Source organism: Coregonus lavaretus (genome assembly GCF_964263955.1).
Source record: "Coregonus lavaretus genome assembly, chromosome: 23".
Taxonomy (NCBI): domain Eukaryota; kingdom Metazoa; phylum Chordata; class Actinopteri; order Salmoniformes; family Salmonidae; genus Coregonus; species Coregonus lavaretus.
The window spans coordinates 36060118-36088094 of record NC_140010.1 but is presented as its reverse complement, the minus strand read 5'-3'; the positions used below and the strand labels follow the sequence as shown (position 1 = coordinate 36088094).

At 43.4% G+C, this 27977-nt stretch overlaps 1 protein-coding gene across 1 annotated transcript; it reads left to right on the top strand.

Moving 5' to 3' along the window:
* Positions 1–45: 45 nt before the first annotated feature.
* dis3l2 (DIS3 like 3'-5' exoribonuclease 2) lies at positions 46–20388 on the top strand. Its single transcript, XM_084139864.1, has 21 exons — positions 46–138; positions 3019–3793; positions 3943–4073; positions 4292–4345; positions 4429–4530; positions 7049–7223; positions 7412–7452; positions 7699–7928; positions 9575–9748; positions 9987–10066; positions 10193–10305; positions 10457–10564; positions 10730–10963; positions 11292–11371; positions 12040–12223; positions 14287–14373; positions 14752–14899; positions 15291–15421; positions 15930–16034; positions 17173–17277; positions 17956–20388. Exons 2-21 carry the CDS (start codon positions 3034–3036, stop codon positions 18052–18054), a joined length of 3141 nt encoding a protein of 1046 aa, XP_083995990.1. The 5' UTR covers positions 46–138; positions 3019–3033; the 3' UTR covers positions 18055–20388.
* Positions 20389–27977: the final 7589 nt, after the last annotated feature.

The following is a 27977-nucleotide window of genomic DNA, read 5'->3' as shown; positions in this document are numbered from 1 at the left end:
GAAACTTTCTTTCCCAGCATGCACTTTGACCCAACCCCCGGAAATAGTTGAATGTTTTGCAAGTAATTTAACCAGCTAGCTAGCAAAAGCTATCAGTAGATAGCTAATCAATTTGACGAAACGAACAACAGCATTCAGGTAATGTCGTCTTGTTTATTGCTAGCTACATTTCCTATGACCAACTATCATTTACAGCTGACTTGTTATACAAAGTTCAAGTTTGATTAAATCGACTAACTTACTAGCTAGCGCTGAACAGAAGCAACATTGGCGAGTTAATAGCTACCACAATTGCTAGCTGGATATTTAGTTCAAATCTACACCTATAATTGGTGAGTGAAAATAAAAACGGAGGTGTATGAGGTTGCTTGTGTTACTCGTATAATTAGGTAGTGAGTATAGTTAGCTAACTAGCTACGTTGTCTTAGTTAACAATATCAAATTAGTGTTTGCAGCTGTGTCAACTTGGCCACAAAATCATCTCTGACCACACAGAACAGTGCAGGGCTCTCAACCCTTTTCCTGGAGAGCTACCCTCCTATAGATTTGTAATCCAACCCTAGTTTTAACTAACCTGATTCAGTTGATCAACCAGCTAATTATTATCAGGTGCGCTAGATTAGGATTGGAGCGAAAACCTACGGTAACTCTCCAAGAACAGGGTTGGAGAGCCTTGCATCAGTGTGGATAGAGGAATAGAGCCAAATAACCTTGACTTAGGTAACGTTAGCTAGCTAGACAAAGCAGCCTTCCAGTTTCACAGATTGGTCAGTGACAACTAACTAGTCTGAATATCTACGTATCTGTAACATTTCTGTATGTTTTCGCTGGTATAATTGTATAAATGAAGAGTTTATTTCTGAAAACGCTGTTATATCCACCAATTTTCAACAAAAAAAATTCACCCAAATGGTTGCTTATGGGTACCTTCGTGTGTGTGTAAAATATGAATGTTTTCACATTTTTTATTCATAGATTTTTTTTTTTTTTTTTGCGAAACACTATCCATTGTTTAGGTGGGAGGGAATGTTCGTATACTGTATTTGACTGTGATATGTGGTTGTCTCGGCTAGTTAATTTAAGATCAAAGTGGCTCTGGATAAGAGCATCTACTAAATGACCACGTTTACAAACATACAAATATCCCGTTTATTCGGGATATTCAAGTATTATGTTTTTGAGTTGACGCATATAATAAACATCATATCACGTTTACAAAGCTTGTATCCCGGTTATGAAAACCCAGATAAGATGCCTGGGATATGTTGCTCTTAGACTGTATACTGTGGCACGTAAACGTCTTGTTTTTCGCGGTCTGCGCAGGCTCAGTTTCGCATATAATGGGTGTTGTGTGATGACGTTTATTTGATTGTCAAACAAGTCACTTCAAAAAGTAGGCTACCTGCTCAGTTCGATCCACCATAATACTTTATTTAGGTTGTTAAACCGTATTCGCTTTTTCTCAAGAGATAAATAAATAATATTTCTACACCTGTACTGAGACAATTAACATTTGGTATATCGTTTTACTACAAGAAATACATAATTCTGCAGGAGTTAATATTATATTAGGCTACATGTGAGAGGTTATAGGCCTACAGTTGGTGTCCAGATTTCAGTTACTATTCAATTTAACCAATATTAACTTAAATTAGGAACATTCTGTTTGTTCATGGTTACAAGGATACTTGTAAACAGGATATCAGAGGTGCATGTGAACAGCTTATCCTGAATAGGACTAAGCAGGATATGAGCTACTACCTGGAATACTGTGTGCGTGTAAACGTGGTCAATGACTAATGTCAAATGTAAATGTTTTACATACAGATCTCAAATAAAGGTGAAATAAAATAACATAAATATATTGATTCACTTTTTATAGATATATGTCATAAATGTATCATTTGTACAGTTCTTTATAAAAATGTATACTGAACAAAAATATAAACTCAACCATTTTGACAATTTTACTGAGTTAGTTTATATAAGGAAATCATCAATTGAAATAAATAAATTAGGCCCTAATCTATGGATTTCACATGACTGGGCAGGGGGGCAGCCATGGGAGGGCATATGCCCACCCACTGGGGAGCCAGGCCCAGCCAATCAGAATGAGTTTTACCCCACAAAAGGGCTTTATTACAGACACAAATACTCCTCAGTTTCATCAGCTGTCCGGGTGGCTGGTCTCAGATGATCCCGCAGGTGAAGAACCCAGATGTGGAGGTCCTGGGCTGGCTTGGTTACACGTGGTCTGCGGTTTTGAGGCCGGTTGGACGTACTGCCAAATTCTCTAAAACAACGTTGGAGGCAGCTTATGGTAGAGAAATGAACATTCAATTCTCTGGCAACAGCTCTGGTGGACATTCCTGCAGTCAGCATGCCAATTGCACACTCCCTCAACTTGAGACATCTGTGGCATTCTGTTGTGAAAAAACTGCACATTTTGGTAGCCTTTTATTGTCCCCAGCACAAGGCGCAGCTGTATAATGATCATGCTGTTTAATCAGCTTCTTGATATGCCACACGTCAAGTGGATGGATTATCTTGGCAAAGGAGAAATGCTCACTAACAGGGATGTAAACAAATTTGTGCACAAAATATGAGAGAAAGCATTTTGTGCATATGGACAATTTCTGGGTTATTTTATTTCAGCTCATGAAACATGGGACCAACACTTTACATGTTGCACGTTTATTTTTGTTCAGTATAGCTTTTTGTTAAATTTGACTGTGTAAAACCTAGCAGTACTACTTATTTCTCTGCGAGTGAGGCGGATATATAGGGTTTTGTAAAAAAAAACATGATTTGTCTCTGAAATGAAACCATCAAGTGATAGATTTAAAACATACATGTCTGTCATTGAACATGCCATGATTAGATATGAAAGACAATGGTGTGTTTTTTCACTAAGTTTTTTTTTAAAAACAATAAGCTAATTTACCAACATTTCTGAAAATGGATATAGCGTTTTGGAATGAAACTTTTCAAATACTAAATCTGAGTTTGACTATTTAGGCATATCTTAGCCAAATGGATCCTCCTCATCAATCCAAGGGAGGCAACAGACCTCGGGATGGCAAACGTGGACCAAGCCAGTCCACTATCCCTCATCAGAAAGATGCCTACGCCAGACTCCTCAGCCAGCATCACAGCAGCAAGTTCAGATCCTACCTGGACCAGTATGTCCAACAACAGGGGGAAGAGAGGGGGCCAAGCGAACAGAGGCAGGGATTAGCACACAGCGAAAAACAAGACATACCGCAGAGAAAAAGGGACCAGGCATTTATCGAGTGCTCTGACTCGAGTGACTTCTCGCCTTCGCCTATGAAAGGTAAGGGAGGAGAAGAGAGCTCTCTGTCCTTGTACATGGACAAACTGAACAGTCGGGGAGCTCTGCAGGAGCCGGAGAGGAGGCAGGGGGTTTCCGACAAGCAGCAACGCAGGGAGAGGAGGGACACCAACACCAGTCAGGATGGAGATGTGGAGTCCGGTGAGGAGTTTGCCTTCCTCAAACAGAGGGACTCCCAGCAGCAACAACAGATAAGAAACAAAGACCATGCTTACAAAGTGCCCACAGGTAACCAAGCGAACAAGGACATGAGTTACGGGGCATCGCCCCCGAAAGCCTTCTCAACTGGCCCAGCTCAGGCGCAAGAGAAGAAGAAGTCCAAGAAGAAGAATGTGCCAAAGACCAACGCAGATAACAAGAGAGACGGGCCCCTGCATCCTGACTTCGATGCAGACATGTCTAAGTCCCCCCTTAACAAATCCAAAAACATGCAACCACAAGGTAAAAAATGATATTGACTAAGTGAATGTACTTATTGAATTACCTTGACCTCAAAGTTGTCATATACGATGAAGCTTTTGCGAACAGTTGTATTTGCTGTTGAAGATGTAGGTGTTGGATTGAAATCGGACTTTTATTTTCATCCTCAGGTGCCACTACGCCTTCTGACAAGGGTAAGAAGACTAGAGGAAGCCAAGGAGGATCAAAGAAGCAAGTGTTTGAAGCATACATGACCGCAGAGGACGTTTCCCACGGCCTAAAGAGAGGAGAGCTCATTCAGGTGAAACTAGACGTTCTAGACCTTCATAAAAAAATATGATTAGTGTGAATTATTGTATCAAACCATTAAAACCAAGTAACCACACTAATTATATGGTTACTTGTTTACCAAAGATCAGAAAATGCTGACCAAGGGCTTTATCTGTCAAAGATTATCTAACACGATGGCGTGACAAGTTAAGCATAGTAATAGAAACATTTCCATATTCTTCTTTTCAGGGATCCATAAGAATCAACCCCAAAAAGTACCACGAGGCTTTCATTGCAGCACCGGTGAGTGTGTGTTAATAGAAATATACAGTAGCTTATATGTGTTGGCAGTAATATTTGTCTAATGGCACTGTGCATCTCTGCAGGATGGCAAGCGGGATATCTTCCTGGATGGAACCGCAGCCCGAAACAGGGCCCTGAATGGGGATGTGGTAGTGGTGCAGGTTCTCCCTCAGGAGCAGTGGAAGGTGAGCTCTATGGAGGAAGATGCAGCCTCAGCATAAATACACTGTGTACACAACATTAAGAACACCTTCCTAATACTGAGTTGCATCCCCCCTTTGCCCTCAGAGCAGCCTCAATTCGTTGGGGCATGGACTCTACAAGGTGTCTGAAGCGTTCCACAGGGATGCTGGCCCATGTCGACTCCAATGCTTCCCACAGTTGTCAGTTTGGCTGGATGTCCTTTGGGTGGTGGACCGTTGTTGATACATACGGGAAACTGTTGAGCGTGAAAAACCCAGCAGCGTTGCAGTTCTTGACACACACCGGTGCGCCTGGCACCTACTACCATACCCCGTTCAAAGGCATTTAAATATTTTGTCGTTCCCATTCACCATTATGAATGGCACACATAGACAATCCATGTCTCAATTGTCTCTAGGCTTAAAAGTCCTTTAATCTGTCTCCTCTTCTTCATCTACGTTGGTTGAAGTGGATTTAACAAGTCACATCAATAAGGGATGATAGCTTTCACCTGGTCCGTATATGTCATGGAAAGAGCAGGTGTTTTGTATATCATATACACTGCTATGTTTCCCCTACATTCAAGAACATTCAAGTAGCTTTAGGTGGGTTACGGCCAACTGTCAATGGTTATTATGACCAATGATGTCTGGTTATGGCACTTACGTTTGTGAACCACTCATTTATATCCACTGAAGCAATAACTTGTCGTGCTCTTCATAATATACACCATTTACCCGCTGTTAGGTTCTAATTTCTGGTACAATAATCCAGATGGACTCTGAGAAACTCACACTGGATGTTGCACTGGCAAAAAACACATCACACAAGCATATATATATATATATATATATATATATATATATATATATATATATATATATATATATATACTACCGGTCAAAAGTTTTAGAACACCTACTCATTCAAGGGTTTTTCTTTATTTTAGCTATTTTCTACATTGTGGAATAATAGTGAAAACATCAAAACTATGAAATAACACATATGGAATCATGTAGTAACCAAAAATGTGTTAAACAAATCAAAATATATTTGAGCTTCTTCAAATAGCCACCCTTTGCCTTGATGACAGCTTTGCACACTCTTGGCATTCTCTCAACCAGCTTCACCTGGAATGCTTTTCCAACAGTTTTGAAGGAGTTCTCACTTGAAGGAGTTTCCTTCACTCTGTGGTCCGACTCATCCAAAACCATCTCTATTTTGTTGGGAGATTGTGGAGGCCAGGTCATCTGATTCAGCACTCCATCACTCTCCTTCTTGGTAAAATAGCCCTTACACAGCCTGGAGGTGTGTTGGGCCATTGTCCTGTTGAAAAACAAATGATAGTCCCTTCTAAACCCAAACCAGATGGAATGGCGTATCGCTGCAGAATGCTGTGGTAGCCATGCTGGTTAAGTGTGCCTTGAATTCTAAATAAATCACACAGTGTCACCAGCAAAGCACCATCACACCACCTCCTCCTCCATGCTTTACAGTGGGAAATACACATGCAGAGATCATCCTTTCACCCACAACGCGTCTCAAAAAGACACAGCGGTTGGAACCAAATATCTCCAATTTGGACTCCAGACCAAAGGACACATTTCCACTGGTCAAATGTCCATTGCTCGTGTTTCTTGGCCCAAGCATGTCTCTTCTTATTATTGGTGTCCTTTTAGTAGTGGTTTCTTTGCAGCAATTCGACCATGAAGGCCTGATTCACACAGTCTCCTCTGAACAGTTGATGTTGAGATGTGTCTGTTACTTGAACTCTGTGAAGCATTTATTTGGGCTGCAATTTCTGAGGCTGGTAACTCTAATGAACTTATCCTCTGCAGCAGAGGTAACTCCTGGTATTCCAGCTTATTTGAGCTGTTCTTGCCATAATATGGACTTTACCAAACAGGGCTATCTTCTGTATACCCCCCCTACCTTGTCACAACACAACTGATTGGCTCAAACGCATTAAGAAGGAAAGAAATTCCACAAATTAACTTTTAAGAATGCACACCTGTTCATTGAAATGCATTCCAGGTGACTACCTCATGAAGCTGGTTGAGAGAATGCCAAGAGTGTGCAAAGCTGTCATCAAGGCAAAGGGTGGCTGTTTGAAGAATCTCAAATATAAAATATATTTGGATTTGTTTAACACTTTTGTGGTTACTACATGATTCCATATGTGTTATTTCATAGTTTTGATGTCTTCACTATTATTCTACAATGAAGAAAATAGTAAAAAATAAAGAAAAATTCTTGAATGAGTAGGTGTTCTAAAACTTTTGACCGGTAGTGTGTTTATATCTTCTGACTACGCCCCTCTTCCAGTCCCCCTTTGTACTTTCCTTCTGCCCAAATACAATGCACGTAGATTATTCCATCTAACCCGTATCCCGATTACTACTGATAGATTAATTATATAGTTACAAACAGACTAAAACTGGCTCAAGTCAGATCGTCTCCAGCACTGCTGGTGCACAGTAGCTATCCTAAAATCAGAACTAAGTGGTTGTGTATGTACAGGTTGTGAAGTCAGACAGCGAAGGCGTGAGCGAACCAGATACCCAGTCTGGGAAGAGCCAGACACCAGGGAAGAAGACCAAACGCCCCCCCAGTCCTGATGTCATTGTGGAAGCCGAGACCGAAGCTGAGGAACAACTGGCCAAGAGGGTGGAGAACATCAGCCTCAGCGCCACAGGTACAGGGTTTCCCCCTCAACAGGTTTAATGAAACCACACAGCTTTATGGCAAAAGTTCTCAAACTTTGTAGAGCATATCCATTTGACAAAAATAGGAAATCTACACAGATTGATAACTTTTATATTTTGGGTTTCCAGCATTTACAATTTTTTTCCCCAAATTAATTTTCCTGTTCTCCCTCTACAGAAGATGGAATTAAAAAAGAGATACTCCAAAGGACTGCTAAGGTAAGCAGTTTATTTTAAAAATGGATCATTATGGCTGCTGTGCGATTGCATGAGGAAAGACATACTTCTAGTCACAAACATTGAAAAAGAAAACCTACTGATTTCCAACAAACATCTCGCTCTATAGAAATAATTGCATTGAGACTTATCCTTCTGTCAAAGGATTCAAGCTTCTCGTTTTTTTTTTTTTCAATAGTCAAAATCGGTGTCCTTGTGTCCTCTTCATCTGCACCTTCTTTCTCCTAGGTGGTGTACGTAGTGGAGCAGAAGCACTCGCGGGCTGCCACAGGCTTCCTCAAGTTCCTCCCGGACAAGCCCTTTGCCATGTTCTCTCCTGTCGACCACCGTGTGCCGCGGGTAAACGTTCCCCTGTCTGATTGCCCCCACGACTTTTGTTCCCGCCCGGGAGACTACGCCAAGATCCTGTTCATCGTCCGCATCACCAGCTGGCCAGACGACAGCAACTTTGCCGAGGGGTATGTAATGAGTCACTGCCTCACTGTAGGGAATTTTCAGTATCCCTACCCTGTAGCATTGTGTCTCGTTCATTATACTTCCCCTCACTCATAAGTGTTTGATTTCATGACTTGCAAGATTTCTAATACAAATAATTATAGAGGCTTACGCTGTGGCCAGTTTATTAGGTACACCTATCTAGTACTGGGTCGGACCCCCCTTTGCCTCCAGACCAGCCTGAATTCTTCAGGCATGGAAACGTTGCTCAGTTGGTATCAAGGGACCTAACGAATGCCAGAAAAACATTCCCCACACCACCGCCACCAGCCTGTACCGTTGACACCAGGCAGGATGGGGCCATGGACTCATGCTGCTTAGGCCAAATCTTGGTTCTGCCATCAGCAATGGTGCAACACTAATACAAATGATATTTTATAACAAATGCCCTTTCTCCAGTGTTGGATAGCGCTCGCTATGAGTCATTCATGATTTGAAATGCAATCAAGCATTTGTGTTTTTAAAATGAAATAACAAAGGGAGCCTTGAATAATTGGCCTAAACTATAAATAAACCGTTCCATGTCGGCAATTGCAGTCACGATTGCATTCGACTGTTTTTAGTCTTTGCTGTAATAAAGGCTTTACAAAAAAGGTACGCTTATAATGTATTTAGTGGTTACACTGTTCCAAAAGGAAGAATTATATTGTATTCTCACAACGCCTGTTTGTCCATTATGCATGCAGCTCTTGCTCCTTAACTTATTTATCTTGATCTCCAGTAGTTTCCACAACTAGTCAACAACTAGTCAAATTTCTTCCCCACGTCTGACTTCCCCTGAGCAACCATTTTGCTGTCACGTGTTCAGAGTTTATAACCAATTTATTGATTATGATAGGCTAGACACCAGTGGTCACGTGCATGCGATGCTGACATGTAATGTAACGAGAGCAAGGGTTGAGAGAGCGGGGAATGTTTTTCCTTAACAAATGAAGGATTTTGGTAAAATAAACTTTTCTGTCTGAAATGGCTAATTATGTTGCAGCTTCAGCAACACGGACAGCGCGATACACACTGTTCTGTGGTGGTCGCTGCAGCAAGGAGGAGAACGAGACAACGGGTGCTCGCCTCTGCTGGCTAGTCACACAGGCACTCGCTGTCATTTTTTTAAGAACACCGCAGCAAGTCTGAGCCCGGCCCAATGAAATCAATTGCGGTTGGACTCCCTCTAGAGTAATTCGTGTGTCCTAATTATTTCATCAAACAGTGCGCTTAAAGTTTGAGATACTGGAACCGGCGCGCCTGGCACCGACGATCCTACCACGCTCAGTCTCTTAGGTCACTCGTTTCGCCCATTCTAACTTTCAATCGAACAGTAACTGAATGCCTCTGCCTGCGTGGTGGTGTACCTGGCCACTGAGCGTTGTCAGTGCTTGTCTGTGAATTCAAGTAGGCTTCTAGAGGATCAGATCTACGAAGCTCAGTTTTTGTGTGCAAAAAGCAAAGTGTAAATCTCCGGTGAGCAAAGTGCAAATCTTGTGTGTGCAAAGAAATTGCAAATTAAAAAGTTGTCATATATGTAATACACGTCATATAAAGCTACATTGAAGCACACATATTGCCCATATGTATTGGATGCTGACAGTCCTCCTTATGTCTTCCCCCTCAGTCGACTTGCTAAGACTCTGGGCCAGGCTGGGGAGATTGAACCGGAGACCGAGGGCATCTTGATAGAGTACGACGTGGACTTCTCTGAGTTCTCTGACGAGGTGCTGGGCTGCCTGCCCCGGAAGCTGCCCTGGACCATCCCACCCGAGGAGCTCGGCAACAGGAGAGACCTGCGGTGAGTAGAGGACGTTCACAAATACGGCATCCATATCAGGAAATTGTCTGTTCTCAGACAAAACTCCCTCAGTTGTCATGGATGCCGTACACAAAGGCTCTCGTATGCCCAATTACGATGGAGCCACTCAATGTACATATGTATTGCGCCATTGTCTTTGCCTTTTATAAGTACTAATTTGACACAACTGAACAGGTGAAGACAACACTCAAATGCAGAGTTATTGTTTTCTATTCAGGAATGAATGCATATTCACAATTGACCCAGCTACCGCCAGAGACCTGGACGATGCCTTGTCTTGCAAACCACTGCCTGACGGTAAGCCATTTTGTGGTCCTTTGGAAATAAAGGATAGGGGATGCAATTTTGTTTTGAATTTATTCATGTTTTTATTTACTTGTGGAAATCAATGACAATGTTCTCCTGTAATGGTCTCTTTCTCAGGCAACTTTGAGCTGGGTGTTCACATTGCTGATGTGAGTTATTTTGTGGAAGAAGGCAATGCACTGGACTTCATCGCCAGTCGGAGAGCCACCAGTGTCTACATGGTTCAAAAGGTCTTCATTTGTTATTACTGATAAAGTAATGTATTAGTCAATTGATAATGAATGAATGTATTATTGGATCAAGTAAGTTCTGACTATTAGTTACATTACTAGCTGAGCATACAGTACGTTAACTGTGGATGTTGTCCTGTGCCATTCCCAGGTGATCCCGATGTTGCCCCGTCTGCTGTGTGAGGAGCTGTGCAGTCTAAACCCCCTGACCGACAGACTCACCTTCTCTGTCATCTGGAAGATCACCCCTGAGGGCAAGGTACAACCCCTTCATACTAAGTAGGCTGGTGTGGCCATAGAAACAGAACGCTGTGGCACTGTTTCCATCAGATGGATGCATTGTGTAAAATAATATGAAAATTCTATTGCATGTATATGCAGATGTGTGCCACATAATCCCCACACTCCATCTCTACCCCTCTAGATCCTGAGTGAGTGGTTTGGTCGCTCGGTGATCCGCTCGTGCGTCAAGCTGAGCTACGACCACGCCCAGAGCATGATCGAGGCCCCCGACAAGCTGTTCCAGACAGACGAGCTGCCCCCCTGTGCCCCAGAGCACCCCGTGGACGAGATCCACCAGGCCGTGCTCAACCTGCACTCCATCGCCAAGCGTCTCCGTGCACAGCGCTTCCAGGGCGGCGCCCTCCGACTTGACCAGGTCAGAAGTCACTGCATAGTTTAGGACAGCTGTGTCATGCTATTTGGAGGAAATGCCATTTGTGCTGTAGTCACAAGGTCTCAGAATAGGAGTGCTGAATTTGGATCAGTTTAGCCTTTTAGATCACAGTGAATGAACAGAGGGGACCTGATCCTAGATCTGCACTGCTACCCTGAGACACTTTTTGAATACGGGTCCTAAAGATTTAGAATACATTTACGTTAAGTGTATTTTTGTTACCATGTGGAGTGAGTAGTGAGGATTGTAGTGAAAGGACTGTGAGAAATCTCAGAATGATGACTGTGATCTCCCCTGTCTTGTTTTGCAGTTGAAGCTGTCTTTCACTCTAGACAGAGAGACCAGCATGCCCCAAGGCTGCTATGTCTACCAGTACAGGGACAGCAACAAGTAAGTCAACCCCACACAATACACATACACTGAGTATACAAAACATGACAGACTGACCAGGTGAATCCAGGTGAAAGCTATGATCCCTTATTGATGTCACTTGTTAAATCCATTTAAATCAGTGTAAATGAAGGGGAGGAGACAGGGTAAAGAATGATTTTTAAGCCTTGAGACAATTGAGACATGGATTGTGTATGTGTGACATTTGGAGGGTGAATGGGCAAGACAAAATATTTAAGTGCCTTTGAACTGGGTATGGTAGTAGGTGCCAAGAACTGCAACGCTGCTGGGTTTTTCACGCCCAACAGTTTCCAGTGTGTATCAAGAATGGTCCACCACCCAAAGGACATCCAGCCAACTGGACACAACTGTGGGAAGCATTGGAGTCAACATGGGCCAGCATCCCTGTGGAATGCTTTCGACACCTTGTAGAGTCCATGCCCTGACGTATTGAGGCTGTTCTGAGGGCAAAAGGGTGTGCAACTCAATATTAGGAAGGTGTTCCTAATGTTTTGTACACTCAGTGTATATACACACATTATACCCAAAGAGTCAGTTCCCTAAGCAAGCTAACAGTGACTGTGCTCTCAGATGGAGATGCTCTCAGATTCTATAGAATGTCTTGTCAAGTTGTCTATGCCTTTCTTTTCCTCTCCTTCCTCTCCCAGGTTGGTGGAGGAGTTCATGTTGCTCGCCAACATGGCCACGGCCCACCAGATCTACCGCTCCTTCCCCCAGAAGGCCCTGCTGCGACGCCACCCCCCGCCCCAGACCAAGATGGTGGACGACCTGCAGGAGTTCTGCGACCAGATGGGAATTAATATCGACTTCTCCTCGGCCGGGACGCTCCATGTGGGTACAGTGGCTTGCGGAAGTATTCACCCCCCCTTGGCATTTTCCTATTTTGTTATCTTACAACCTGGAATTAAAATGGATTTTTTTGGTGGTTGGTATCATTTGATTTACACAACATGCCTACCACTTTGAAAAAGCAAAATATTTTCTATTGTGAAACAAACAAGAAATAAGACAAAAAAACTGAACACTTGAGCGTGCATAACTAGTCAATACTTTGTACAGCCACCTTTTGCAGCAATTACAGCTGCAAGTCGGATGGGTTCCGCTGGTGTACAGCAATCTTTAAGTCATACCACAGATTCTCAATCGGATTGAGGCCTGGGCTTTGACTAGGCCATTCCAAGACATTTAAATGTTTCCCCTAAAACCACTCAAGTGTTGCTTTAGCAGTATGCTTGGGGCCATTGTCCTGCTGGAAGGTGAACTTCTGTCCCAGTCTCAAATCTCTGGAAGACTGAAACCGGTTTCCTTCAAGAATTTCCCTGTATTTCGCGCCATCCATCATTCCTTCAATTCTGACCAGTTTCCCAGTCCCTGCCGATGAAAAACATACCCACAGCATGATGCTGCCACCACCATGCTTCACTTTGTTGAAGCACCTTTGGCAGTGTTTACAGCCTCGAGTCTTCTTGGGTATGGCACTACAAGCTTGGCACATCTGTATTTGGGGAGTTTCTCCCATTCTTCTCTGCAGATCATCTCAAGCTCTGTCAGGTTGGATGGGGAGCGTCGCTGCACAGCTTTTTTCAGGTCTCTCAGAGATATTTGATCGGGTTCAAGTCCGGGCTCTGGTTGGGCCACTCAAGGACATTCAGAGGCTTGTCCCGAAGTCACTCCTGCGCTGTCTTGGCTGTGTGCTTAGGGTCGTTGACCTGTTAGAATGTGAACCTTCGACCCAGTCTGAGGTCCTGAGTGCTCTGGAGCATGTTTTCATCAAGTATCTCTCTGTACTTTGCTCCGTTCATCTTTCCCTCGATCCTGACTAGTCTCCCAGTCCCTGCCGCTGGAAAAACATCCCCACAGCATGATGCTGCCACCACAATGCTTCACCGTATGTATGGTGCCAGGTTTCCTCCAGACGTGATGCTTGGCATTCAGGCCAAAGAGTTCAATCTTGGTTTCATCAGACCAGAGAATCTTGTTTTTCATGGTCTGAGAGTCCTTTTAGGTGCCTTTTGGCAAACTCCAAGCAAGCTGTCATTTGCCTTTTACTGAGGAGTGGCTTCCGTCTGGCCACTCTACCATAAAGGCCTGATTGTTGGAGTGCTGCAGAGATGGTTGTCCTTCTGGAAGTTTCTCCCATCTCAACAGAGGAACTCTGGAGCTCTGTCAGTGACCATCGGGTTCTTGGTCACCTCCCTGACCAAGGCCCTTCTCCCCCGATTGCTCAGTTTGGCCGGGCGGCCAGTTCTAGGAAGAGTCTTGGTGGTTCCAAACTTCTTCCATTTAAGAATGATGGAGGCCGCTGTGTTCTTGGGGACCTTCAATGCTGCAGAAATGTTTTAGTACCCTTCTCCAGATCTGTGTCTCGACACAATCCTGTCTCGGAGCCCTACAGACAATTCCTTCAACCTCATGGCTTGGTTTTTGCTCTGACATGCACTGTGAACTGTGGGACCTTAAATAGGCAGGTGTGCCTTTCCAAATAATGTCCAATCAATTGAATTTACCACAGGTGGACTCCAATCAAGTTGTAGAAACATCTCAAGGATGATCAGTGGAAACAGAATGCATCTGAGCTCAATTTCGAGTCTCATAGCAAAGGGTCTGAATGCATATTTCTAAGGTTTTTCAGTTTTTTATTTTTATATGTGCATAAATGTCTACACCTGTTTTTGCTTTGTCATTATGGGGTATGTTATGTAGATTTGAAAAGGAAATGTTTTTATTTAATACATTTTAGAATAAGACTAACGTAACAGTGTAAAAAGTCAAGGGGTCTGAATACTTTCCGAATGCACTGTATATTAATACACATTTACACAACACAATGTACACACTCATTCTCTGAAGCACATAAAATCAACCTGAATGTCTTCTACCCCTCCCCCCAATAGAGAAGTCTGAATGAGACTCTTGGTGATGATGAGTACACCAGCGCCAGGAAAGAGGTCCTCACCCACATGTGCTCCAGACCCATGCAGGTTAGTGTGTACCACTACCATCGTCTCTCTATACTACTGCTTTAGCAGTCCACTCGCTTGTATCTCTTTCCTGTTTCCCTCCATTGGCTCCCTGTATTGGTTGTATCAGTCTACCACTGTAGTCTATTGGGGCTCTAACTCTATGTATGTCTGGATTGTCCCCCTGTGTTTTCCTCTTGGGCTGCCCCCAGCTAGCCAAATAACATATCCAAAATTTATTTTGCAAATTTTAAAAGCTGTATTTGTATTATACTTGTTAATGTCAATGGGGTCTTCTTGTAGGCTGCCTTCTACTCTCTCTCTAACCTATTTTGCTTTTGAGCCAAATTCAGAAATGTCACTCTGTGACCAATGATATATGAATGCTTCCCTCCCCAGATGGCTATGTACTTCTGTACGGGGGTGTTGAAGGAGGAACCCCTGTTCCGCCACTACGCCCTCAACGTACCCTTTTACACCCATTTCACCTCGCCCATACGGCGCTACGCTGATGTCATCGTCCACAGGCTGCTGGCCGCCTCTCTGGGTGGGTGGAGACACTGGGCTGTGTGTGTGTGTGTGTGTGTGTGTGTGTGTGTTTACCCCATAGAGGACAATGTCTTTGTTGTGTTACGAGGGGTGGACCGAGGGCAGGCAGTGTCTCAGCTGTGTTGTAGCACCCAGAGAAGATTGGCTCTGTGGTGGAATAACAATGTGGTAAAAGACAAAAGCGTCCCTTAGATTCCAAAACACCCTGAATCTGAGCTGATGTTTTTTTGTCCCGATGTCTGTCTGAGATTCACTGCCTTTTGGTGGTGTTGTGCTGCCCTCTCTGTAAGAGAACAGTAGATCAAGTGTACTCCAGTGTGTGTGTGTGTGTTGTGTGCCTGTCTTTACAATAGTTCTCTGCCTCTTTGTGGCATTTCTGGTGTGTGTAGGCTGTGGTCCTCACCTGGAGCTGAAAGGGGAGGAGGTGCAGAAGCAGGCGTCCCACTGCAACGACAGGAAGACTGCCTCCAAGAGAGTCCAGGAGCTCAGCTCAGAGCTGTTCTTCAGTGTGTTCGTCAAGGTACACCCAACATACTGTGTAATGTTCCCACTAGAGCAGGGGTGTTGTCTGACCCTACCAGGTCTGGAGCCTGCTGCTTTTCTCTTCTACCTGATAATTAATTGCATCCACCTGGTGTCTCATGTCTAAATCAGTCCCTGATTAGAGGGGAAGAATGAAAAAATCCAGTGGAACTGGCTTCGAGGTCCAGAGTTGAGTTTGAGGGCCCTAGAATATACCAGATGTGGTTTTAAATATTATTTGTTTTATTTCAAATACTATGAGCATTTAATTGAGCCTGCTTAGTCTTAGATGGGTGGTGTACTTTTGGGACTGGTCTATTGGTTCTATTGCACCAGGCAACCTTAATCAAGTGCATGTAAACAATTTGAAAGAAAGCAAATACTATTTGGACCCAGGGCTGTTACACACTCAGATCTCCAGTTAGGATTCAGCCCCTGGTGTTGAATTCAGCGCAGCCCCAGCGGTGGCACTGTGCAGAATCTTATTTGCCCCCCCCCCCCCGCAGGAGAGTGGTCCCCTGGACTCTGAGGCCATGGTGATGGGAATTCTGGACCAGGCCTTCGACGTCCTTGTGCTGCGCTACGGGGTGCAGAAACGCATCTACTGCAAAGTGAGTACCACTCAAACCATTGCAGTATTCATTTTGCGTGACAATACCAGATTATCTGATTTGAGATTTGTTATCTTATGTCCTGCTTGGGTCCATATAGTGCCGAACACGACAGGTGCTCTTTGGCAGTGGTTCTCAAACCTCTCCTCGGGGACCCCCAGCCGTTCCATGTATTTGAATTATTCCAGAGCTAGCACACCTGATTCAACTCGTCAACTAATCATCAAACCCTTGATAAGTGAGTCAGGTGAGCTAGTTCAGGGCTACAACACAATTATGAAACGTCTGCGAGTCCCCTAGGAGAGGTTTGAGAACCACTGCATTAGGGTACACCGTAGTGCAACATTTCCAAAAGTTTTAAATTTTTATTGGACAAGTTCAGAAATAACCTCCATTTCAGGCCTTTTCTGATAGTTGTCTTCAATTTTGTGCTGTGTGAACACGACCCAGGTTACCATCCATAATCAATCAATCAATCAAATTGTATTTATAAAGCCCTTTTTACTTCAGCAGATGTCACTAAGTGCTATACAGAAACCCAGCCTAAAACCCCAAACAGCAAGCAATGCAGATGTAGAAGCAGGGTGGCTAGGAAATCTCCCTAGAAAGGCAGAAACCTAGAGATGAACCAGGCTCATAAGTGACTCATCTTTCCATTAGATACCACGTCAAGCTTTATGGTCCTATCTATAGTCTTTATCGTGTACTATGATATACATGAGAGAGAGGAGACGGACGAATGTTAGGTAAACATTGTTTTGTCAGCATTTCATAACTTTACACCCCAAGACCTTGACTGAAACGGCTTGATAGCATCTAATTATCAACTATTGCACTACAAAAAAACGAAGCTTTAGTCTAATTTTAATTACACTTATGGATACTAAGTTGAATGAAATCAGGTTCATATTCAATAGGCACCAAACGGTAGAAAATTGACTGAAACGGAGAGGGACTACCTGGCCTAATTTAAGTTTTCTGTTGCAAAATATTTACGTTTTCTGTTACGTTCCCTGATGAACACAACCCAGATATATATGATCAGAAAGAGTAAATTATTCTCCTGTTTTGGATGAACAGAATGAATGCAGAGGTGTGTAGTTGGATATGTGTTAAGTTGTGTTGTCATGTTCTTCAGGGTCTACAGGGCCTGGAGACGTTCCACTTCCACAAGGTGGGGAAAAAGGGGGAGTTGACTCTGGTGTGGGCCGCAGAGGAACCCGGGAAGCCTAGCGTACGGCAGGTAAGAACTAGGGATGGTGACAAATGACTTTTTTTAAATCGGTTTTCCGATTTTGAATTTCATAAAAATCCAAGTCAAATCCTATTGCGTGGTATGACCGATAAGGGGCGATGAAGTTCTACCGCAGTCATACAGTAGTCTTAGGCATCTGCAATCTGCTTTGTGGCTGACTGAAAGGGCAGGTGACATTTTGTCCCGAAGACAACAGTTAATTCATGTTAACTCTAGTGTTCCTTCCATTCGTTATGTGCATTAGTGACTCACAACAAAAAAGAAACCTAGCCAAGTGATCACAGGTCTTCTCCCTACATTATCTTTTCCCTCCATTACGTCTCACTAAATTTCGATCCGACCGCTCCCTCTATACACACGTGCTGCGCACCCAAGCTCCCATTAGGCCTACGGAAATTACTGCCTATAAAAAGGGATCTAAATTATGGGATACACAAGCAAAACTGTAGACGAGCTACATTCCAACTATTGTTTCCAGAGGCCCCAACAGGATTGATTTAGCATGTTTCCTAAGATAACCGTTCACTCTCCATACAAATCTAAGAGCTCAGCTGAAGTTTTGGTTGGATTGTTTTGAAGGCGCTAGACCGCTAGTACATGAGAATGTTATTATTTAGTGTCCTCTGTCACTAACAAAGGGTTGTCCTGTTCCGGTCTGTCCTTTAGGAGATCTCCATCTTTAGTCTGGTGGACGTGCAGCTGAGGGCAGACGGAGCGCCTATGAAATACAGCGCTGTCATCAAGAGGCCCAATGAGACGGCGTAATGAATACTCTCATGTGCCCCCAATAACACACACACACACACCATATCACACATTCTCTGACACACACACACACACACAAAGAAGCTTTGGCAGTATTTTGACATTGACTACACAAACACACACACGTTCTTGCACGTTTTTTATATGTATTAGCAACTTTTTCATTGATTTAACTTTATGGTTCAATTACCATTGAGGAGCCAAGGCTGGACTGTAGCACTGAAGCAGCGCTGTTGTAGTAGGGCCTGTAAAAGTGCCTAGACTGTGCAATTAACTTTTATTTTGCAGATTTTACCTTTTATGAGGTCATTTTTAGATAGATATTCAAATTATATACACAGTCAATGTGTGAAGATGATGGCTTGAACTATTTTGGGTTTAAAACAAGTTTAAATTAAGCTGTTCTATTAATGTCAAGTGTACAGTAACTGGTCATTTCAGTCGCAATGCAATTGTCATTGTTTATTTGTAGCTGTAACCTGGCAAGAGCTTGTATGCTGTTTCACATCAATTCATAGTATGACACTCGTCCCCACATTCAACTACTTTAAAGGCTTAACGAAGCGTTCATAAACCCTTTATAAGAACTATGTAGATGCTTCAGTTATTTAAAAGCGAATTCACACAATGAATAACATCTGACGTTTTGTCAAATGCTTTGGCACCCTTTTATATAGCAAGACATTTGCTTATACATTGTTTGTGAAGCATCTACAAGGTCTTATGAAGTTGTTTTAAAGTGTGACCTGAAATCCTTGTTGACAGAACTGTTGCTTAGTAAAAAAAAAAAGAAGATGGACCTACCCTATCTACCAATTTACTGCTGTTTTATGTTTTATTGCAGTGCAAGCTGGTATTTACAGTGCAGATTCTAAGCATGCTAATCCGTTGTATCTCAAAGTTGCCAAATGTGTGACTTGACTTGTATCGTGACAGTTTTGGCAGTGATTCGAAAATAATGTTGTATAATGCTGCCGTGAACTACCTTGTGAATGTGAGGCCTTGATTTTTTAAAAATGCATTTACGTTCTTCTCTCAACTGACCATTTTGTCTCCCGTAAAAGCCTTCTAATGGCATGCATGTCCAAAACAATACTGACACTTTTCTCTGTGTTGTATTTCATCTCAAGATCTCAGTATTGTACATGACAGTAATGATATGCTTTATAAATCCTGTATTGTTTTGGAGGGCAGCAATCTTAGTGGTCTCGCTCCATAAGCAGATGTGCCTTTTTCCGTAACATTGTTTTACTCAGCTTTTATTTCTCATCTAGCTTTTTTGGTTTACAATGTAAATGCAGTGTACATTAAGCAAATGTGATGTATTAGGACCATAAATGTTCTGCAAATTTTAAGTTGCCAGTAGCAAGGAACTCCTTTAAACTCTTGATACCATGTTCATACTCACAAATCAAATGTGTTGATAGAGTAGTATATTTCTAACTAGTTGCTGTAACTCACTCCTCAATTTCTGTTTAGGAATTACAATCTGGGTTTAACAAAAGTAACCAATTTCCAGAGCTTTATATTTAGAGGGTGCAATTTTTTGTGTGATTTTAAAAGATTGTGATTGTATTTCATAATCGGGTCGCTGAGAGGAATTGAGGATTGGGTCTTTAACAGGAAAGGGAGATATAGGTGGTCAGTCCACACAATAACTTCTTTCCTTTGCACTTGTTTTACACAATATATTCCATTCATTTTGCCCACATAATCTATGCCTTACATTAAAATAATTCAGGCTTTAAAAGGGTAATGCCTTTTCTGTTTCAGATTTAAGGGAAATGTTATAGATTTAGGATTCAAGCACCTTTTCATTGATTTTATTTTCTACTGCGCTCCTCGTTCTATTTGTGTGACGTCAGTAATGTAGGTGTACTTGCAATGCCTGCTCATGGTGATGCCAATGTATAGACTGAAGTGGTTGTCTCCACGATAGCAGTGTTATGTTCAATAGCAAGAAAATGTAATAAAACAGTGAAACATGTATATACCACAAGAACTTGTCCAATAAGAACATATTTTTGTTTTTACCTTTGCAAAACATTTTGCTTCATTGTGTTCTACTGAACATGACCCAGGTGTTGTCTTGTGGATTGGGGAATGGGAGAAAACTATGCGGTGTGTGTCGTTAACATGTTATACTATCCAACTGGACACAAAATATCAATGTATTAGCAGTGATCACTTAGGAATTAGTGTAAAATTGTGCTTGATGTGGCTGGCCCCTGGGAACCAAATAAACATTGGCTTCACTAAATTATTCAAATGTTGTCCATTTTGTAACGTACTGAATAAACTTTGATTCAACACTTAATAAAGGGTGTACCTATGTGATGTTACCTAATCAGTTATTAGAGGGCTCTTGCGCAATCAAGATGGAGAAATGGCTGTGAGTGTGTCATTGATATTTGTCATTTGACTTCTACAACAATCCCCACACCCTCCTCATCATCATGACAAGGAAGGAGCGTTATTGATTACAGCAAAGGACTGACTGTGCTCAAGGGGTAGTGACTATTATTGAGGTTAAAAGTGACAATGACTGTGATTATGGTTCTCTTACCTGGGCTACCTTAGATGAATGCACTAAATCGCTTTGGATAAGAATATCTGCTAAATGACCCAAATGTAATTATAGAAAACTGACGTTAAAACTTTGCTCAGTTGTGTTTTGAGGTTACCAGTATTCTGGCATGCCACAGATACCAATGCTAGTGGAAGTCTATGAACCCTTTGCACGGTCTTCACATTTTGCTGCCTTAAAATTCCAAATGTTTTCCTATTGATCTACACAACCTACTCCACGTTTTCAAAGTGAAAGAAAAATTATAGAAATTGTCCAAATTACTAAGAAATACAAAATGAGAATGTATTGATTGCGTATGTCTTCCAGGTGAAGGTTATGATCCCTTATTGATGTCACTTGTTAAATCCACTTCAATCGGAGTAGATGAAGGGGAGGAGACAGGTTAAATACGTTTTTTTTTTTTTAAGCCTTGAGACAATTGAGACATGGATTGTGTATGTGTGCCATTCAGAGTGTGAATGGGCAAGATAGAAAATGTAAGTGCCTTTGAACGGGGTATGGTAGTAGGTGCCAGGCGCACCGGTTTGTGTCAAGAACTGCAACACTGCTGGGTTTTTCACGCTCAACAGTTTCCTGTGTGTATCAAGAATGGTCCACCACCCAAAGGACATCCAGCCAACTTGACACAACAGTGGGAAGCATTTGAATAAGATTGTACCAACCTTGCACAACTCTTACAGCAACATATATCCATAGTTTTTTGTCAAAATTGCTCAACCTCAGTCAATTTGGTTGGGAATCATTGATAGACAGCAATATTCAAACATTGTCTCAGATCTTTTAAGCAAGTGTAAAGGAAAAGTCAGCTCAAAAACCTATCTTTTGGTATTTGTTTCAATAGTCTAATATGTGACTTTCAAAATACAGAAATCATCCCTGTATGATACATTTTGCATCAGATGATGCAAAACGCAGCATCATATGATTACACAAATGTTTATGCCAAAGACACACCAGAATGACATTCCAAGAGGTGTTGAGTGTTCCTGTGTGGTCTAGTCTTAGTCCTGAGTCCTGACTTAAATTTGCTTGAAAATCAGAGACAAGGTTTGAATATTGCTGTCTATCAATGATTCCCAACCAAATTGACTGAGGTTGAGCAATTTTGACAAAAAACTATGGATATATGTTGCTCTAAGAGTTGTGCAAGGTTGGTACAATCTTATTCAGATGCTTCCCACAGTTATCAAGTTGGCTGGATGTCCTTTGGGTGGTGGACCATTCTTGATACACACAGGAAACTGTTGAGCGTGAAAAACCCAGCAGTGCTGCAGTTCTTGACACAATTTTGTCAAAACCAATGGACATACAGTATGTTGCCCCAAACATTGTGCAAAGTTGGTAGAATATTATTCAAAATTATTCACAGCTGTAATCGCTGCGGAAGGTGCTTCCATCAATTATTAACTCTGGGATGTGAAGACCTACACAATGAAGATATTATTAATTTGGAAAATGTTATATACATTCCATTAACTTCGAAAATGTGGAATAGGTTGTGTAGATCGGTAGGAAAAAAATACAATTGAATCCCTTTTTAGATGTAATATTTAGGCAGCAAAATGTGAACACTGTAAAAGGGGTGTGTAGACTATCACTAAACATTAGTGTGACATAACCGTAGTATTCTCTAGAAAGGATTTATTACCCTATGGATACACACCTCAGTTAAACGATACTGAACTGTATAAACAATTTATCAAGATGGCAGACTGCCGAGTTTGTTTTATCAGGGGTTTCGTTGACAACAGGGCTTTTTAGGAGATAGAAATGTATTGTACAGAACCGACATGACTCAGAGATCTTTATATTTGACTCTGACATGATTGTGGAATAGGTTGTGTAGATCGGTAGGAAAAAAATACAATTGAATCCCTTTTTAGATGTAAAAATATATATACATTCTATTTTAAATCTGGAACATTGTCAAGGTTTCACCCTCATGAATTATGAGCTAACAGGGTACCATGACATCATGGAGAAGGAGACTATCAATTGTAAATTAATAAATGAAAGATTGTATGTAGAAACTCCCATGTATACACCCAGGCCTATCTGTATCTTTACTCTACCCCATTGCTCACACGCACACATTTACTGACCATATCCACTGTGAGCCCCTCCTAGAGAAGCCTCCCTGGAGATAAGCGCAATATGAGCGTGATAACATTATTTGGATTGTAGCCAGTGACTACAGTGGGGGAAAAAAGTATTTAGTCAGCCACCAATTGTGCAATTTTGTGGGGGGGGGTAGAAGGATTACTTTATCCTATCCCAGTTTTCCTTAAAGAGGTGGGGTTTCAAATGTCTCCGGAAGGTGGTGAGTGACTCCGCTGTCCTGGCGTCGTGAGGGAGCTTGTTCCACCATTGGGGTGCCAGAGCAGCGAACAGTTTTGACTGGGCTGAGCGGGAACTATGCTTCTGCAGAGGAAGGGGAGCCAGCAGGCCAGAGGTGGATGAACGCAATGCCCTCGTTTGGGTGTAGGGACTGATCAGAGCCTGAAGGTACGGAGGTGCCGTTCCCCTCACAGCTCCATAGGCAAGAACCATGGTCTTGTAACAGATGCGAGCTTCAACTGGAAGCCAGTGGAGTGTGCGGAGGAGCGGGGTGACGTGAGAGAACTTGGGAAGGTTGAACACCAGACGGGCTGCAGCATTCTGGATGAGTTGTAGGGGTTTAATGGCACAGGCAGGGAGCCCAGCCAACAAAGAGTTGCAGTAATCCAGACGGGAGATGACAAGTGCCTGGATTAGGACCTGTGCCGCTTCCTGTGTAAGGCAGGGTCGTACTCTCCGAATGTTGTAGAGCATGAACCTGCAGGATCGGGTCACCGCCTTGATGTTAGCGGAGAACGACAGGGTGTTGTCCAGGGTCACGCCAAGGCTCTTCGCACTCTGGGAGGAGGACACAACGGAGTTGTCAACCGTGATGGCGAGATCATGGAACGGGCAGTCCTTCCCCGGGAGGAAGAGCAGCTCCGTCTTGCCAAGGTTCAGCTTGAGGTGGTGATCCGTCATCCATACTGATATGTCTGCCAGACATGCAGAGATGCGATTCACCACCTGGTTATCAGAAGGGGGAAAGGAGAAGATTAGTTGTGTATCGTCAGCGTAGCAATGATAGGAGAGGCCATGTGAGGATATGACAGAGCCAAGTGACTTGGTGTATAGCGAGAATAGGAGAGGGCCTAGAACTGAGCCCTGGGGGACACCAGTGGTGAGAGCATGTGGTGCGGAGACAGCTTCTCGCCACGCCACTTGGTAGGAGCGACCGGTCAGGTAGGACGCAATCCAAGAGTGAGCCGCGCCGGAGATGCCCAGCTCGGAGAGGGTGGAGAGGAGGATCTGATGGTTCACAGTATCAAAGGCAGCAGACAGGTCTAGAAGGACAAGAGCAGAGGAGAGAGAGTTAGCTTTAGCAGTGCGGAGAGCCTCCGTGACACAGAGAAGAGCAGTCTCAGTTGAATGACCAGTCCTGAAACCTGACTGGTTTGGATCAAGAAGGTAATTCTGAGAGAGATAGCAAGAGAGTTGGCTAAAGACGGCACGCTCAATAGTTTTGGAAAGAAAAGAAAGAAGGGATACTGGTCTGTAGTTGTTGACATCAGAGGGATCGAGTGTCGGTTTTTTGAGAAGGGGTGCAACTCTTGCTCTCTTGAAGACGGAAGGGACATAGCCAGCGGTCAAGGATGAGTTGATCAGCGAGGTGAGGTAGGGGAGAAGGTCACCGGAGATGGTCTGGAGAAGAGAGGAGGGGATGGGGTCAAGCGGGCAGGTTGTTGGGCGGCCTGCAGTCACAAGTCGCAAGATTTTATCTGGAGAGAGAGGGGAGAAAGAAGTCAAAGCATAGGGTAGGGCAGTGTGAGCAGGACCAGCAGTGTCATTAGACTTAACAAACGAGGATCGGATGTCGTCAACCTTCTTTTCAAAGTGGTTGACGAAGTCATCCACAGAGAGGGAGGAGGGGGGGGGGGGGGGAGGATTCAGCAGGGAGGAGAATGTGGCAAAGAGCTTCCTAGGGTTAGAGGCAGATGCTTGGAATTTAGAGTGGTAGAAAGTGGCCTTAGCAGCAGAAACAGATGAAGAAAATGTAGAGAGGAGGGAGTGAAAAGATGCCAGGTCCGCGGGGAGTCTAGTTTTCTTCCATTTCCACTCAGCTGCCCGGAGCTCTGTTCTGTGAGCTCGCAATGAGTCATCAAGCCACGGAGCTGGAGGGGAGGACCGAGCCGGCCGGGAGGATAGGGGACACAGAGAGTCAAAGGATGCAGAAAGGGAGGAGAGGAGGGTTGAGGAGGCAGAATCAGGAGATTGGAGGGAGAAGGATTGAGCAGAGGGAAGAGATGATAGGATGGAAGAGGAGAGAGTAGTGGGAGAGAGAGAGCGAAGGTTGCGGCGGCGCATTACCATCTGTGTAGGGGAAGAGTGAGTAGTGTTGGAGGAGAGCGAGAGAGAAAAGGAAACAAAGTAGTGGTCGGAGACATGGAGGGGAGTTGCAGTGAGATTAGTAGAAGAGCAGCATCTAGTAAAGATGAGGTCAAGCGTATTGCCTGCCTTGTGAGTAGGGGGGGACGGTGAGAGGGTGAGGTCAAAAGAGGAGAGGAGTGGAAAGAAGGAGGCAGAGAGAAATGAGTCAAATGTAGACGTAGGGAGGTTGAAATCCCCCAAAACTGTGAGGGGTGAGCCATCCTCAGGAAAGGAACTTATCAAGGCGTCAAGCTCATTGATGAACTCTCCAAGGGAACCTGGAGGGCGATAGATGACAAGGATATTAAGCTTAAATGGGCTAGTGACTGTGACAGCATGGAATTCAAATGAGGAGATCGACAGATGGGTTAGGGGAAAAATTTAGAATGTCCACTTGGGAGAGATGAGGATTCCTGTGCCACCACCCCTCTGACCAGATGCTCTCGGGGTATGCGAGAACACATGGTCAGACGAGGAGAGAGCAGTAGGAGTAGCAGTGTTTTCAGTGGTAATCCATGTTTCCGTCAGCGCCAGGAAGTCGAGGGACTGGAGGGTAGCATAGGCTGGGATGAAGTCAGCCTTGTTGGCAGCAGAACGGCAGTTCCAGAGGCTGCCTGAGACCTGGAACTCCAGGTGTGTGGTGCGTGCAGGGACCACCAGGTTAGAGAGGCAGCAGCCACGCGGTGTGAGGCGTTTGTGTAGCCTGTGCGGAGAGGAGAGAACAGGGATAGGCAGAGGCATAGTTGACAGGCTGTAGCAAATGGCTACAATAATGCAGAGGAGATCGGAATCAAATGAACTAAACATCTGGGAAAGGAGAGAGCGGGGCCTCCCTCACCACAACTCCCAAATATAACTCTCCCAACTTCCACCTCAGAAACTATTATTGTTTCACTGAAACACCCGAATAAAACTCTCCCAACTTCCACTTTAGAAATTAGAATTGTTGTAAACTACAGCGGTTCAATGTTTCAAGGAATAGACTCAACTTACTTTATTCAGCTAGCTAACTATGACGCCATAGCTAACTAGCATGCTAGCATCCAATAACACACGGTTTAGCACCAATACTTGGTTACAACAAACTACCAGTAGTGTGTTAACACACTAAACAGATAATTCGTGTCCGTGTCTAGTTCCTTTCATAACGCAGCAATAATTAAGCATTGGCTAGCTAGCACAAAGATATTGTATTTAGCTGCTACAGTACTGCTAGTTGGTAGTGTTGGCTAGCTAGCAATGGCTGCTGTGTTGACTTTGTTTGAAAAACGGCGTCGCTGCGAACGAATGTAGCTGGCTAAAATTATATTGTATTTAGTTGCTATAGTACTGCTAGCTGGTAGCGTTGGCTAGCTAGCAATGGCTGCGGTGATGACTTTGTTTGAAAAACGGCGTCGCTGCGAACGAATGTAGCTGGCTAAAAGGATATTGTATACAGTTGCTACAGTACTGCTAACTGGTAGCTGGTAGTGTTGGCTAGCTAGCAATGGCTGCGGTGTTGACTTTGTTTGAAAAACGGCATCGCTGCGAACGAGTGTAGCTGGCTAGCTAACCTCGATAGTTACTCTATACTACACCTTTATCTTTGATACAAATACAACGAATGTAGCTGGCTAAAAGGATATTGTATATAGTTGCTACAGTACTGCTAGCTGGTAGCTGGTAGTGTTGGCTAGCTAGCAATGGCTGCGGTGTTGACTTTGTTTGAAAAACGGCGTCGCTGCGAACGAGTGTAGCTGGGTAGCTAACCTCGATAGTTACTCTATACTACACCTTTATCTTTGATACAAATACAACTATGTAGCTAGCCAACATTACACTAATCAAATCGTTCCATTGTAATGTAATGTGTCATATTACCTGCGGAGCGAAGTACAGCATGACTACTCACTCACCACTACAGCCCCGTAGTTGATTAATTAATACAGGCAACGAGTGGAGGACAGAGGAGCCTCTTAAAGAAGAAGTTACAGGTCTGTGAGAGCCAGAAATCTTGCTTGTTTGTAGGTGACCAAATACTTATTTTCCACCATAATTTGCAAATAAATTCATTAAAAATCCTACAATGTGATTTTCTGGATTTTTTTTTCTCCATTTGTCTGTCATAGTTGACGTGTACCTATGATGAAAAGTACAGGCCTCTCTCATCTTTTTAAGTGGGAGAACTTGCACAATTGGTGGCTGACTAAATACTTTTTTCCCCCACTGTACAGTGGGGAAAAAAAGTATTTAGTCAGTCACCAATTGTGCAAGTTCTCCCACTTAAAAAGATGAGAGAGGCCTGTACTTTTCATCATAGGTACACGTCAACTATGACAGACAAAATGAGAAAAAAAAATCAAGAAAATCACATTGTAGGATTTTTAATGAATTTATTTGCAAATTATGGTGGAAAATAAGTAATTGGTCAATAACAAAAGTTTCTCAATACTTTGTTATATACCCTTTGTTGGCAATGACACAGGTCAAACGTTTTCTGTAAGTCTTCACAAGGTTTTCACACACTGTTGCTGGTATTTTGGCCCATTCCTCCATGCAGATCTCCTCTAGAGCAGTGATGTTTTGGGGATGTCGCTGGGCAACACGGACTTTCAACTCCCGCCAAAGATTTTCTATGGGGTTGAGATCTGGAGACTGGCTAGGCCACTCCAGGACCTTGAAATGCTTCTTACGAAGCCACTCCTTCGTTGCCCGGGCGGTGTGTTTGGGATCATTGTCATGCTGAAAGACCCAGCCACGTTTCATCTTCAATGCCCTTGCTGATGGAAGGAGGTTTTCACTCAAAATCTCACGATATATGGTCCCATTCATTCTTTCCTTTACACGGATCAGTCGTCCTGGTCCCTTTGCAGAAAAACAGCCCCAAAGC